The 13,733-nt window shown below is 62.5% G+C and overlaps 1 protein-coding gene across 3 annotated transcripts in view; it reads left to right on the forward strand.

The window, feature by feature from the left end:
• KLHL25 (kelch like family member 25) overlaps positions 1–12,579 on the forward strand; it is a 33,348-nt gene extending 20,769 nt beyond the window's left edge. For 2 of the 3 annotated variants that reach the window (XM_036118368.2, XM_078078907.1), the window contains exons 2-3: positions 2,329–4,132; positions 10,997–12,579. In XM_036118368.2, coding sequence (XP_035974261.1) covers positions 2,339–4,108 — 1,770 coding nt within the window. In that variant the 5' untranslated portion in view covers positions 2,329–2,338 and the 3' untranslated portion in view covers positions 4,109–4,132; positions 10,997–12,579. Of the gene's footprint in view, positions 1–1,147; positions 1,327–2,328; positions 4,133–10,996 lie in introns of those variants that run through there. The other variant, XM_036118369.2, reaches the window with a different exon arrangement.
• Positions 12,580–13,733: the final 1,154 nt, after the last annotated feature.

Below are 13,733 nucleotides of genomic sequence, written 5' to 3' on the forward strand. Positions count from 1 at the left end.
GCAGGTGCCTCTGCCCTCGGCACGGAGATGCCCGGACAGGCGGCTCTCGGGGGCGGGAACCTGCTTGGGTGCGTGCGCCCACGCCTGGCTCTTCGCCTGTGCAGGGGATTTGCGTCAGTGGGCAGGCATCTTGGTGCTGAGCAAGACGTCAGCCAGCTCGGGAGCCCTGGGCTGCGCACTCGGCCTTGGAGAGGTCACCACTTGACCTCATTCTCAGGGCAGACTCGGCTGCTCCGCTTGGGTTTGCCCTGCTTTTTGACGCTTTCTTATTCTTTGAGTCCTGCTTTGTCCCACCCTTAGCCCCCTCCATAGGGAATCTCCACCCGGTTCCCTGAATCGGAGTCCTTGGAGCCATCGCCCCCGGCTTGGTGCATAGGTCAAAGGCCATAGCTCCTCTTCAGCCCAGGCACAGTGGGGACGGGATGGATGGAGTCACTCGATGAATGGCCACATTTGGGAAAGTGTCTGTGAGCAAGATTTGGGGAAACGTGTTGCAGTGTCTGGAATTCGGATCTGGGCCGAGTACGGAGCTGCCAGGAAAGCCTCTGTGGGCTAGGCCACTGGAGCTTCTCGACCTCTAGGCATCTTGGTCCCAGGGCCAGGCTCAGAGGTCGTGCTCGGTAAATAACTGCCAACAACTGAGTAACTCTGAGGTCCCAGCAGGACAGGGACTTTGTTTCACGGAAGAGAAAATGGGGGGTTCGGGGGAGAGGTGCCCAGGGTGGTGGTTGAACGGGGACCACCCGGTCCAGCCTGGACCTGGGCCCAACTCTCTTACCCTCATGCCGGCTGCACCTCCCACTCCCGTGGGCTAACCTCATAACCGAGAGCCTGGTGGCCTACAGTGGTACGTGTGCATAGCCGCGTCCCTGGTGGGTCAGCCGCCTGGGGCTTGGGGGCCAGGAGCAGCAGGGCCAGCCCCAGCCCCTGCGCCTTTCCTGCCCGGGCCCGGGAGCAGGGGCCTTGCCCAGGCAGCTCAGATCACGTCAGTTTGTGGTTTCTCTGGTTCTTTGCCAGGGGAGGAGTGAGTGAGTGAGAGAGCAGAGCACTTGGACGCTAATTTACAATGTCACTGAAGCATGAAATCGTTTCCTTCCTTTACCAGATTATTACTTAAGCAGAAAATTGACTGGGAGTTGGGGTTGGGGGAGTTATATACTTTTGAAAATTAAAAAGGAAGAAGAGGAGGTTTGGGGTTTTTTGAGGGGGGCTCATTACCAGCAGGAAGAACTCAGCACAGGCTTTGGGGGGTCAGGATGCTAATGCAGAGCAGCCCTCTGAGCCCCGAGTCCTGGCCTGGCATTGAAGGGCATAGCGGGGAGGCAGGTAAGGTTCTCGCTGTGGCCCAAGATCCTGGAGTCGCCTGTAGGGACTGAGGAGGCTCCTTTGGTTGCGGGTTTTCCAGTTGCTTCGGCCGAGGCAAATCTGGACTGCTTTAGTGGTCTGTACCCGGCTCTTCTTGTGGCTCTCTTGTTTGGCACCTCAGAATCAAGCAGGTGTCTTGTAGGTGAGCCACTCACTGATCAGCCAGCTTTGCCTCCAAACCCTTGCTCATCCCCGCTGGGTCAGGAAGCCTCGGAAGACCCTGGATTTTGGAGAACATGTCTATACTGAGCCCTTGGGCTGTAGCGGCAGCTCTTGGGAATTTTCCAGGGGCAAGGGAGATGAGGGACTTTGGCCAGTGCTGCTTGGAGCCCAGCTCAGGACAGGTCCCACTGGGAGCACGGGGAGGGCGTAAGGCTCTGCTTGGGGTCTGTGGCTCCTTGGGCTCATTGTGTATCCAGCCTGCCACAGAAAACCCTGAAAGAATCAGTCTCGTTGGGCCCGTGGAGAATAGAAATTGGGCTTGGAACTGGAGAGCCCATGTGGGAATCCTGGCTCCGGCACTTTGGGCCAGCTGCTTTGCTTCTCTGAGCTTCCCCAGCTGTAGAATCAGGCCACCTGAGCCGTGTCCCCAGAGGACAGCTTGAGAATGGGATGTGGCCCAGGGCACATGCTACTTAGCCCTGCTCTGACCTGAAGTCCGCTTAGTGTCCCGAGGCCACCATATACGTGTTCCCTTGACCGTGGGAGGCAGCTGCAGCTCAAACTCACTCCGAGGGGGCTCATTTCCAGGCCAAAGACGTTTGGTTCCAAAGCTGGTCTGAAATTTTTAAAAAATCAGTTTCTGAAGGGCAGAGGTAAAAAACCAGCCACTACCCCCCACACCGTCCCTGACCACGTGGCCGAGGGGAGGGGCGGGGCTGAAGGGGGAGCTGCCGTGGGGCCACCGTGCCGGGAGCCAGGGCCTGGCCCCTCTCACCTGTGGCCTTGCCCCGCCTCCCGCAGGTGGCTCAGCATGTCGGTCAGCGTCCATGAGACCCGGAAGTCGCGGAGCAGCACGGGGTCCATGAACATCAGCCTCTTCCACAAAGCCTCCCACCCCGACTGCGTGCTGGCGCACCTCAACACGCTGCGCAAGCACCGCATGTTCACGGACGTCACGCTGTGGGCTGGCGACCGCGCCTTCCCCTGCCACCGCGCCGTGCTGGCCGCGTCCAGCCGCTACTTCGAGGCCATGTTCAGCCACGGCCTGCGGGAGAGCCGGGACGACACGGTCAACTTCCAGGACAACCTGCACCCCGAGGTGCTGGAGCTGCTGCTGGACTTCGCCTACTCGTCCCGCATCGTCATCAACGAGGAGAACGCCGAGTCGCTGCTGGAGGCCGGCGACATGCTGCAGTTCCACGACGTGCGCGACGCCGCCGCCGAGTTCCTGGAGAAGAACCTCTTCCCGTCCAACTGCCTGGGCATGATGCTGCTGTCGGACGCGCACCAGTGCCGCCGGCTGTACGAGTTCTCCTGGCGCATGTGCCTCGTGCACTTCGAGACCGTGCGGCAGAGCGAGGACTTCAACAGCCTGTCCAAGGACACCCTGCTGGACCTCATATCCAGCGACGAGCTGGAGACGGAGGACGAGCGCGTGGTCTTCGAGGCCATCCTCCAGTGGGTGAAGCATGACCTGGAGCAGAGAAAGGCCCACCTGCCCGAGCTCCTCCGGAGCGTGCGGCTGGCCCTGCTGCCGGCAGACTGCTTGAAGGAGGCCGTCTCCGGCGAGGCCCTCCTCATGGCCGACGAGCGCACCAGGCTCATCATAGACGAGGCGCTCCGTTGCAAGACCAAGATCCTGCAGAACGACGGGGTGGTCACCAGCCCCTGCGCCCGGCCGCGCAAGGCGGGCCACACGCTGCTGATCCTGGGGGGCCAGACCTTCATGTGCGACAAGATCTACCAGGTGGACCACAAGGCCAAGGAGATCATCCCCAAGGCGGACCTGCCCAGCCCCCGGAAGGAGTTCAGCGCCTCGGCCATCGGCTGCAAGGTCTACGTGACCGGGGGCCGGGGCTCCGAGAACGGGGTCTCTAAGGACGTGTGGGTGTATGACACCGTCCACGAGGAGTGGTCCAAGGCAGCGCCCATGCTGATCGCCCGCTTCGGTCACGGCTCAGCGGAGCTGGAGAACTGTCTCTATGTGGTTGGGGGACACACGTCCCTGGCGGGTGTCTTCCCTGCCTCCCCTTCTGTCTCCCTGAAGCAGGTGGAGAAGTACGACCCCGGGGCTAACAAGTGGACAATGGTGGCCCCGTTGAGGGACGGTGTCAGCAATGCCGCAGTGGTGAGCGCCAAGCTGAAGCTCTTTGTTTTCGGAGGGACCAGCATCCACCGAGACATGGTGTCCAAGGTCCAGTGCTACGACCCCTCGGAGAACCGGTGGACCATCAAGGCTGAGTGCCCCCAGCCTTGGCGGTACACGGCAGCTGCCGTGCTGGGCAGCCAGATCTTCATCATGGGAGGTGACACGGAGTTCACGGCCGCCTCAGCCTACCGCTTCGACTGTGAGACCAACCAGTGGACACGGATCGGGGACATGACCGCCAAACGCATGTCCTGCCACGCCCTGGCCTCGGGCAACAAGCTCTATGTGGTGGGGGGCTACTTCGGGACCCAGAGGTGTAAGACCCTGGACTGCTATGACCCCACTTCGGACACGTGGAACTGCATCACCACCGTCCCCTACTCGCTCATCCCCACTGCCTTTGTCAGCACCTGGAAGCACCTGCCCTCGTGAGGAGCACCAGCAGAGCCCAGCCAGGTGAGTCCCCCGCAGCCCGGGGCCTGTTCCCACTCAGGGTCAGGGTCACTGTGTCCTCCAGGGAGGGTTGGATGGGGCAGCAGGTGGCTGGGTGCTCTGGGAGCCTTTTCCAGATCTGAAGCTAAAGCCTGGCTCTGCCCGTTACTTGCAGTTGACCTTGAGCAGAGTGTGTAAGCCCTCTGCCAAATGGGAACAACCACCTGATGGGTGCAGTGTGTCCCAGACGCAGCTGCCCAGCAGAATCACTGGGGGTCTTCTGCCCCTGTGCCCGGCCGCGCAAGGCGGGCCAAGTCGAGGAGCAGTCTGCCCACAAGAGTATCCTCACATCTGACGCAGCGGCAAGTTAGGGCTTCCCCAAGTTACTCTCAGATGCGAGTATTCACTGGAGGGACTCACAGAATGCACTGCAGGCTGCTGTGGTCACGGTCATGGTCTGTTATGGGAAGGGATACAGGTTAAGATCAGCCAAGTGCAGATGACTGGGGCAGAGCCCTCTGCCCGTGCAGTCCAGACCGTGTTACTGTGCCTCGGTCAGTGAGTGACCGGGGGGACGCTCACACAAGCTCTGGGGGCCAGAGTTTCTCTCGGGGCCCCATCACGCAGGCTCGATGGATTACCCACGGGGCTCCTCTCCAAGTCCAGGTCAGCTGGTATAGCGTGACCCAAAGCCCCTACCCTAAGTCACACGGATGTGCCCACCCCCGCCCTAAACAAGGACAGTCTCTTGGGAAGGACCGATCCTCTCCCAGAAGCCAAGGGCAAAGGCCAGACTTCCTTACGACACAAGTGCTAAAGCCCACACCACACCCAGGACCAGGTGAGTCCAGTGTGCATCCAGGGTCCCATGAGAAACAGGGACGGTGGATGGGAGAGCTCAAGGGGCAAGCGGGCTACTGGAGCCGCAGGGCAGGCACCCTGTGGAGGCAGCGGGGTGCTGCTCCCGTCCCGCCAGGTGGCGAGCAGGCCTTCCTCAGAGCGGGCGTCCTGGTGAACGGGGGGCCCCCAGGCCGGGCAGGGACTGCGGCAGAGGACTGCCCAAGTTACTGCTCCTGCTCATTGTTCTTGGGGCCGTTATGATGTGAGGTCCTTACCCAGAAGGGGAAGGTGACAGTGGATGCAGGGAGTTAAGGGACACCGTTAGGTGCTCTTTGGGGTGATGGAGGGATGGGGAGACACAGGAGGGACTTGCCCAAGGCCTGAGGGCAGGTGCAGAGTCAGCTGGAGGGAAAGACCGGCTTATCCAGACAGGCCTCTTCTGAGGGTGGGGTGGGGTCTCTCCTGCAGCCCCTCTGGGGCAGGAACAGCACCAGAACTGCGGTTGGATCAGGGTGTCCTGAGCCGGCCCAGCAGGGAGCTCAGGAGTAGGGGCTGGAAAAAGGGATGGTAGATCTGTAGGCACCAGGAAGGGTTTGTGTTCTGGTCCCACCCTCCTTGGTCAGGCCCTGGGGATGCCAGGCTGTGTGTCCCCACCCTTAGCCCTCCTCCTGGGCCCCTCACACCTGGGGCAGGGGCAGCAGGTCCTCAGCCGTTAGGACTGAGTTCTGGGGATGCCAGGGTGGGTGGAAGGGAGGGAGGCATGGGTCCCAGGGACTCTGAGAAGCTGTGGCATGGGGCGAGAGATCCCAGGCTCTGTCTCCCAGCACAAGAAGAGGCTGTGCAGCTAACCTTCCCACCCGGGAGGGCTGGTGACCAGCCCCAGCTCTGAGAAACCGGCCCTCAGGCCAGGCCCTTCAGGTCACAGAAGCCCCCTCAGGAGCCAGCCTGGGTCGAAAACCTGATTTCCTCGCTGACGTGGTGGCTGCTGGGACTGCCCCTCCAGGCAAGCACGTGCTCCGACCCGATGATCCGGTCGGCTGGGCCGGCGTGTGAGGCCATCCAGGCCGCAGCCCCTCCTACGTCCAGGGTGTTCAGGCTCCTAAAGGCCAATCCAGATAGGAGGGGGCTTTGTCCCTTTCTGAGGTTACCCTGTTTTGTTTTAATCTGCTCTTTCCCTCTTTGCGAGAACAATCTGTGTAGCCCCAGTTGTTGGTCCCTGGGGCGTAAGCTTTAAGAGGTAGTAGCACCTCCTCCTGGCCTCTCCCTGCACTCAGGGGTGGTCACCTGTGGGGCCTGAGGGCTCCTTCGCGGTGCTCGCCCCTCCCCATGACCCTGGACAGCAGTTCAACCCCACGTGGGAGGGGTGGGGGCAGGCCAGCGGACCTCATGAGCCCTGCACTTTTCCAGGCATTTTGCCCCGTTCCAGGGACGGGGAGGCGAAGCATGCATCACTCTTTGATTCTGGCTCTCAGTAGCTGCTTGACCCTCTTATGGCGCTCCCCTGAGCTCAGCGTTGCCATCTCGAATACAGGAGTGAAAATTGTATGATCCCTAGTGCTTGTATAGGTCAAGTGAGGAGCGGGTTCAGGGTAGGTTTTTATATGAGGCGGTGATGCGGAAGGATGGTGGCAGTAATGGCTTCGGGTTGCGGTGGGCGCCGCTCCACGTCCCTGGGCCAGCCCCTCCTTCTAGAAGGGTCCATCACCACAGGAGGCACGTGGGGTGTGCCCGTCTGAGTGCTGCCGGGGCCTTGGTCCATGGTGGGGGTGCTGTTGTCAGCCCCATCTCAGGAAGGAGGAAGCAGGTGCAGAGGGACACAAGACGGAGCCAGTCCCGCATCCCCAGGGAAAGCCATGCCTGGGCCCCGCCGTCCCAGAGCCGTGCCCGCACGTGAGTGTGTGAGCGTCCCCAGCGCAGGTGTGCCCAGCACCCAGCAGCACCTGCAGCAGAGGCAGAGGGTCCTTCAGCTGTTGCCCTGTATCCCAGCCATTTCCTTCCCGCGGGCCCCTGCAGCCAAGCAGCCCCCTCCCTGCAGTCCCCCTTCCGCCTGGGAAACCGGCGCTCCCGTGGCTCCGTCCCACAGGTTGACCCGGGGTTGTTCCCACGCTCTGCACAGCCCTGCTTCCCTCCAGCTTTGCCGGCCCAGGACGGCTTGGAGTTCTCCAGATCTCTTCAAAGGCCGGGGCGTAAACGGGGCTCTCTGGGGAGGGGCCCGTGACCCGGCACCGGGCAGGAAATGGGGCTGCAGCGGCAGGCAGGTGGCCCTGAGTCGGGGGCGGCAGATGGGGGGGTGGGAGTGGGGCTGGGACAGCAGCAGTGTGGGGGAGTAGGGGGAGCTGAGCCGTGGCACCCGAACGAGGCGCAAGAGGAGCCCAGGCCGACACCGTCCACAAGGAGGAAGGACGGGAAGAGCAGAGGTGTCCATGCCGGCTGCCTCCCCTTCCACCTGCCGTGGGCACCCGCAGTGGACTGTGGCGGTTTCCACTGAGCCTGGCTGCCAGCTGGGAATCCCCCAGCCCGGTGCCAGGGCCAGAGCCTGGCTTCCGGATTCCCGCGTTCACCTCGCTGTCCCTGCTGGCTCGGGGACCTTCCTGCCCCTGTGCCTGGAGTGCCCCTCTGTCCGGCCTACGAGACTCCGACTCCAGGAGTCAGCAACCAGAGGTCGCCTGCCCTCTGCAGCCCCTCAGCATCACGCCAGGTGACGTCCTGTCTCGGCCCCCAGCCTTGAGCTCTTGGTGGGTGTCTGTGTCCACAGCAAAGTGATCGTGATCTCGTTGACTCCTCAGAACGAGTTGTCCTAGGTCCCGCTGTTGCAAAGGGGGCAGCTGAGACAGAGGCTACGTCGTTGGCATCAGATAAACAGCTAGGAAGGGTTGGAGCAGGGTTCGAGCCCGAGCCGTGCCCCACGCCTGTGGGCATCTGGGGAGCCAGGCCCTGGGTCTCCTCTGTCTGTACCCTGGCACCGAGCATGGGACGGGCACGAGCGGTAGGGCTGATTGCTGTGTCAGAAGCTCAAGGCCAGCAGGAGCTCCAGGACCAGCCCCTGAGCCCCACTGTCACAGCCAGACCCACGTAGCTGGGTGATGGCAGCCGGCGGCAGCTGGGAGGCCATTGGAGCTGGGTTACCCTGGGTTACCCGCGAAGTGTAGACTAGCCATGAATGTTCTTTTCTCTTTTTCTCTCCCACTGAGTCCCCCTGCCCCCCATCAAGCTCTGTAAAGGCCCAGCGCTCTCGCCTCTCCTCCCTGGACCCCCACCCAGCATGCTGGGCAAGCGTCCAGGCCACCAGGAGCTCATCTCTCCACAGTCATTGTTGGGACCCAGCCACTTGGGGTGTGGGGGTGGAGGGGCCTCCAGTCCCAGCTCTGGGAAAGGCTGAGCCCGTTATTCCCCCGCGGGGCCCTGCAAGGGGTTCAGTCACTGCCGCAGGACGGGCGACTCAGCACATCCTATCCTGCCTTAAAAGACATTGCCACCGAGAGGAAATCCCAGAGCACAGATCTACACGATGGGCCTGGTGTCACGAGAAAGGTGCCCGGGCAGGAGTTCAGGCCTCTTGGAACACCCCAGCTCCGTCCATCCGTCGTGCACCCACAGTCTTGTGCTCGGTAGTGTTCACCAGGGTTGGCCGCGTGCCAGGCCGGGGATCAGGTGCCAGCCGCCTTCCCTTGCGGCAGTCCTGCGGGGCAGACCCCTCACCCACAACCCACAGGACTGTGAGAGCAGCAAGGGGCTTGCCAGGGCCAGCTGCACGCGGGCAGCGTGTGGTGACCGCGGGCCCCACACCACTCCGCAAGGTGGAGGGGTGTCCCATCTCACAGATGGGGAGCCTAGGCCTCAGACAGGCACCTGACCCAAATTGCGGTGGCCCAGACCAGGACAGCCATGGGCTGAGCCTGAGGTGGCTGTGTGAGCTGGGAGGGAGTTCAGGAGCCGGGCAGTGGGCTCCCCAGTTTCTCCGTCATAAGAGTGCCTTCAGAGACTCGGGACAGGTCAGGGTCCCACAGCCCCTCACCGCTGCCATGGTGGCTTTGAGGTTTGGTTTGGGGCAGCGGTGGGGCCTTGTCTCGGGGGGGAACCCCTTGCCTGCCTAGTGTGGTGGGAGGGTGTGAGCAGAGACGGGCCCCGGAGGTTTGGGTTGGCTACCTTGGAGCGTCTCGGGATGTTTGGGGCCTTGTGACCCAGCTTCTACCTTGTGAGGGGCCTTCACCGACCCCCCTGAAGACAAAGTGGCTGCCCTACCTTGCATCTGGGGGCTGCTGACCCCCTGGGAACTTCCCCCTGTGTTCAAGCCAACCTTCCAGAAGCCTTGGCAGTGAGGGAGTGAGGGGCATACCCGACTTGAAGGAAGAAAGTCCCACAGATTGCAGTGCTGGCTTGAATTTTTAAATGTTACTTGAATACGTGCAGACCTACAAGTGGTTCTAAGCCGCCACGTGTGGAGGTGTTGTACAGCGGACACGAGTACACAGGGGGACTCTAACCAAAGCTGGGACCCCAAGAACGGCATCGTCATTAATTGTCCTGCGGAGACGGTCTGGCCTGTTGGCGTCTTGGCGGACCCGCAGGTTTCCTGGAGCGCTCTGCCCGCCCGTGCCGAGGGCCCGCTTCCCTGCCCCTCTGCAGCCACCGGAGACTCCTTCGGGCAGCTCAGCGTGCTGGGAGGACATCCTCCGTGTCCCCTGGCGCATACGCGTCTCCTTGGTTAAGGCCACCCCGGAGCCCACGGCGCTTCCAGTGCTGGCCAGAGTGTGCCTCCCGGTGCTAAAGGGGTGTGCCGACGAGCCAGTTACCTGGAAATCCTCTGGGAGAACTCCCGAGAATTCTTACAGCACTGCCCCCGCCCCCAGGGTTCGGCTCCGTGTGGAGGCCAAGTGCTCAGTCCCTGCCATGCTGTCCTGAGTGCTTCCTCTTTCCTGCCCAGCCAGGCCCTTCCTGTGCACCCCCCCCCCCGTCCCGGGTCCTTTGTCCCCGTGGTTCCAGCCACGGCTGTCGCCCCCTGACCCTGACACACGTCCACAGCCACATCTCCACGTGGACTCAGGCAGCGCTATGCTGAGCTGTCGCGGTGGGTCAGGCTTTAAAATCGACCGTGCTGGCCCAGTTGGGTTAGGTCAGGTGCTTCAGGGACATTCTGCGCGAAACCCCTCCCATGCGGTGGACCACTCCGTCCTCCCCTGGGAGGCTGAGATCCATCCCTCCTCTTCCCCGGACAGCAGGAAGCTCAGAGAGGGCGGACGCTGCACTGATGGAGAAGCCAGGCTGGAGTGTGAGCTCGGTGACCGCGGGCTTGTGCTCCCTCCTTCACCACCGTCAGTCCCCAGAGCTTGTGTCAGGGCCCAGTAAATATCTGTGGAGGACACGGACGAATGGCTGGCTGGCGTCCCCCCCTGCCTCCCTGCTCTCTGTGTCTACGCCTGTCCTGTTTCCACCTCACCGGCCTCATTTTCGATTTTCAGACGTGCCAGCTTCCCACCTCCAGGCCTTTGCACGTGCCGTTCCTCCTGCCTGCACTGCTGTTGGCCCCTCTAGCAAACTCCTGTCCCTCCTTCAGGTCTCAGGTTAAATATTACCATCTTCCCACACTCTCCACCAAAATAAAAAGTCCTGGTTCTTCTACTTTTTTATTTTTCACGCATAGCACCTCTGACAGCGCGTGGTTGCTGTATGCAGTTACTGGTACGAGCATACGGGGTCTCCCACCGGGGGACGATCCAGGGGACAGTCGCTGTGTCTGTTTGCCCTCCTGTCTCCCGAGCGCCTAGCGCGGCGCCTGCTGGGTTGCAGGGGCTCAGGCCATGTAGCTGGAGTGGCTGAAGGGACGGGGGGGGGTTGCCGCGTTCCGGGTGAGGGAAGCAGGGCCCAGGGAAGCAGCTGCACTGCTGGTAAATGGACGAGCCACCTTCTCACGCCCCGGGCCTTCTGCTCTCGGGGCCTGACTTCCAGCCCCTTAGTGTGGCCTCCTGATTCTCGCTTTGTTCCAGGTTAGGACAGAGCCATGTGGATGTGACTCATGCTCTCTCCCCCTCCCTCTCTCTTCCCCTGCAGACTCTGTGTGTCTCTCCCACCCCTGCGGCTGCAGCCCTCACTGTCCCAGAGTGGCCCTGACCCCGCCTGCCGCCGCAGGAAGCTCAGCCCGGCCCCGGGGCAGCACTCGCAGTGGGAGCAGCGGTCTCGGGGGCTGTCCTGAGCTTCAGACAAGAGGAGAGACGCTGTCTGGAGTGCCCTGTGTGTCCGCCCGAGGCCTTTTCCGCTTTGCGGTGGTTTGTAGGGGAGAAGACCTTCCGGAGGCGCACAGACCGACCTCAGGAGTCCCTCGGCCTCGGGGAGAAGACACATGTGCGGAGCCTTGAGGTGGCCTGTTGCAGCAAGTCCTGTTCGGGGGCAGGGAGACGGGGCAGGGAGGAGCCCCCCGTGGGTTGGGGTGGGCGGCACTGGGAGGCCTTCGGGTCACGCGACGCCGACAGCACTGCCTTGGCCTCGCCGCCTCCCTGTTGTCATTGTGATGTCACCCAACAGAGGGTGTCCCGGGCCTCAGGGAAATGGGGTCCACCGGGCCTGAGAGCACAAGTTGCCCGGGAGGAAATCGAGGACACGTTGTGTCACGGGCAGAAACCCATCGGGTGACCTCAGTGGCACCCACAAAACTTCATTAGCAAATGACACCAAGACCCCCAGGGTTAAAGAGGAAACTCTTGTGGGCCCCTCCCCAGAGTCAGGCCCGCTGGGCCCGGATGCACACGGACACTCGTGCCCCGTCACAGCAGGACTTGGGGGCTGCCCATCTCCTCAGGGCCCACACCCCAAGAGGTGGCAGTGACCCCATCTCCTGACAGGACCATACTGGCCCTCGGGATGTGGCCCTGCCCCCCAAGCCTAGGGGCAGATAAGAGCTGACGACCGCAGGGTTACTCCGGGGCACCCATCGAGATCCCAGCAGGCCTGGCCGCCTCAGCATGGAGGACAGCAACAAGGCCTGTGACCCCGGGCCCCCAACCAGCACCAGCTGTCCTCTGGCATCTGGGCCTTCCAGCTGGCCCAGTCGCTCCCTGGGCCCCAGAAGCAAGAATAGTCCCCAGGAGGACTGCCAGTTCTTGGCTCATTTTCTCCACCCCCGAAGTCAGTGGGTCCCTCATCAGTGTATCCCCAGTGTCTGGGGTTCTGGAGGGGTCAGCTCACACCTAGTTTTCGGGTTTGCAGTGCAGCCCTTGCCACCCGCGGGCACCGCTGTGGGGGGACGGGGCGGGGGCCAAACCGGTGGCTCCCTGGCCGCCTGCCAGCTACCTGCCATTTGCCTGATGCTGCTCGGCTGGTCCGGGGCTGGGGCGCCCCAGTGGGCTGCCCTGTGGTGGGGCCACGTCACAGACCCGCCGCTGTCATCCTTCCGCCCCACCCCCTCGCAGGACCTCGTGCTGCCGCTGGCCCCGTGGGCATCTCTCGGGGTGGGCTCTGGTCCTGGGGGATGGCGCAACGGGGGTGACGGAGGAAGCCACTCGCCCCGAGGCCCGGGCTTCTGGACGGCCGAGGTGGGACACACACACTTGTCACGCAGCACCACGGGCCTCGCAGTGGTGCTTCCCCCAAGAGTTGTGTTCCTTCTGTTTCTAACTTAATAAAGAGCTGAGAAAAACCGTGCTTCTGTTGGGGACTGGGGACCCGTTTTGGGCAGGCTTGGAGTTCGCGCCACCAGCCAGGGCCGGAGTCTGCCCCCTGACCTCTGCCCCTCCGCTGAGTTGGGGGGCGGGGAGACCTCCTCCCCAAGGACCCCCCGGCACCCAGATGAGATGGCTTCCTTTCCTCAGACTGTCCCAGCAGTGAAGCCTTGAAATTGACCCTTGACCCTCGTAGAATCCAGATTGCTTTCCTGAAAAGCCCCTGCTGGGGGAGCTCGAAGTTCAATGTGCTCGTCTGTGCGGGAGCCCCGGCTGACACTCATTTGTGTGAACAGAGGGAGGCGGGTCAGGTGGCGCAATCGCCCCCAGGGGCCAGCATTAGCACCGTGCGGCCTCAGACGCTCGTGTCCCCTGCTGTCCCTTCACGCCCTCCACAGCCAAAGCAACTCCCAATTCGGGAGCGTGGGCTCAGGGCGCCCCTCAGAGCGGGCGGCCCAGCGTGGCCCCCACTGCCCGTGTGCTCTGAAGCTCCACGGTGCGCAGGCCCCCCGAACCCAAACTGGCCTTGAACTGTGTGAACAAGTGGTTCAGATGCTGACGGCGTGATACAGCTCATTTCTCAACACCTCGAAGGAGCATCATCTGAACGAGTGAGTCGATCTCGAAAGTGTGATGCGCTCAGAACTGCCAAGCAGGGACGCCCTCCCAGCTCCCTCCACAAACCGCCAGGCACAGCCCCTCTCGCTGCTTGTTCTGCCCCTAGTGCTGGGAGTGACAGGCAAGCACCCCCCCCTCGCAGGCCTGGACACTGGCCACCAGAAGTGGGGGCGGCCTCCTACTAGGCTGCAGTAGAAGCAGCACAAATGGTAAGTAGAGGCGTGTTTCTCCTTATGCAGCCTGGGTGTGAGTGTAAGCGAGCCAAGGCCGGAGTAGGATTGGGCCCCAGCCTCCTATCTTGTTACTCTGGCAGCTTCCATGCAAGGCTTCTGTCTCCTGGCCCAATGTGGCCACCCCATTCCTGCCATCTCGTCTGCATCCCAGCCGTTGGGAAGAGGAAAGGACACGACCAGCAAACCTCTTTAAGGGCATGCCCCCCAACTTGCACACGTCACTTGTGCACACTCCCATGCGAGGCTGGGCATGGCAGCCACAGCTCCAGCCGATCACTGAAT

This window comes from Halichoerus grypus, chromosome 8 (genome assembly GCF_964656455.1).
Source record: "Halichoerus grypus chromosome 8, mHalGry1.hap1.1, whole genome shotgun sequence".
NCBI classification, from domain to species: Eukaryota; Metazoa; Chordata; class Mammalia; order Carnivora; family Phocidae; genus Halichoerus; species Halichoerus grypus.